Source organism: Cucurbita pepo, unplaced genomic scaffold (assembly GCF_002806865.2).
Source record: "Cucurbita pepo subsp. pepo cultivar mu-cu-16 unplaced genomic scaffold, ASM280686v2 Cp4.1_scaffold000620, whole genome shotgun sequence".
NCBI classification, from domain to species: domain Eukaryota; kingdom Viridiplantae; phylum Streptophyta; class Magnoliopsida; order Cucurbitales; family Cucurbitaceae; genus Cucurbita; species Cucurbita pepo.
In genome coordinates, this window is record NW_019646846.1 from 13,022 (window position 1) to 14,211 (window position 1,190).

Sequence of the window (1,190 nt, forward strand, 5' to 3'; positions counted from 1 at the left end):
TGTAACATTATTCTGTAGTTTGCGGTTATAGATAAAAAATCTTGGAGCATTTTATCAACACACTAATAAATTGCTGGATTTCAACATTCCTACAATTGAAGAAGCTTTAGTGGTAAGCTTTAGTATATATGCTCTCTTAGAATGAATTCATTATATACCATTTAATGCCTATCTGATCCTGCTTGCCAAAATCCAGTCTGATATTTCTTAGTTTATTCTTTGGAAGACTCGGCATTTTCAGTTGACTATCATTCCCTTGTATTTGTGCAGTTAATATCAAAATCAGTTAAGCAGGTGATTCTAGATGCAAAGATTGGACCACCGTCATATGAAAATGGGCTTGCAAAGGACATCATTTCTGTTGTGAGTTTTCTCTTCTTTCTCCTTTGTCTGCAAGTTCTTGTTTTATGGAGTATTTGTAAAATATAAGGTTGTTCTGGTTGTGGCTGTGTTCTAGAATAGTACTAGCAATTTTAGGATTAACCGTACAGCTGACAGTTGCAATATTTTGCCTTCATTTTTGTATTATCTTACTTTTAAACCTGTGATCCTTACCATCTCTCCCTCCGGAACTGAAGAAAGCATAGTGTTTGTTGATACTATTATATATTAGTTCGAAGGAATTATGGGTGTACTCAAGAGGGGGGAGCTTTCAGTTTATGTTGGAACTGGGGTTGTAGCTTGGATGAGAGATGGGATGATAGTGCCTGTGGCATTAGTGAGGCACTGAACTTCCACCCGAAGAGGAGACTAGTTTATGTGTTAAAGCCTATTCATGGTTCGTCGAACACTGGAGAGGTGTTTTGTATGGTTTTTGTGGGGCCATTTCAAGGCAGAAGATCAATTGTTTCATTCTTGCTAGCAGAAATGGTGAGTGGTGGTGCCCTTATAATAAGCTTGGTTTTCTTTTTCTCTCCCTAGTTGTAATTAATGAGGATGTGCTAGAAAAGTAGCTTTCATCATCCCTAGTGTGATGTGCACATTCCGACTGGTAATAAATGAGTGGGGAGGCTCCAAGTATCTCAAATACTTAGAGAGTTACATTGTAATTCTGTTATGGTTTATGTTTCAATCTATTTGGATTCTACTACATTTGTGCACTCAATTATAAGCTAAGGAGAGAGGGCAAAAGGATAGAGATTGAAATGGAGAGTGATGTTCGGGAAGTAGCATTTAAAATAAAAATAAAA

The 1,190-nt window shown here is 36.9% G+C and overlaps 1 protein-coding gene across 1 annotated transcript in view; it reads left to right on the forward strand.

Annotated features, from left to right (window-relative positions):
- Window positions 1-363, forward strand: part of LOC111785646 (glycerophosphodiester phosphodiesterase GDPD4-like) — a gene marked incomplete at its 3' end in the record, with an annotated part of 4,149 nt that extends 3,786 nt beyond the window's left edge. The window contains 2 exon segments of the mRNA XM_023666021.1: window positions 32-112; window positions 271-363. Of these exon segments, the coding sequence (XP_023521789.1) occupies window positions 32-112; window positions 271-363 (174 nt within the window).
- Between the last annotated feature and the right edge of the window lie 827 nt (window positions 364-1,190).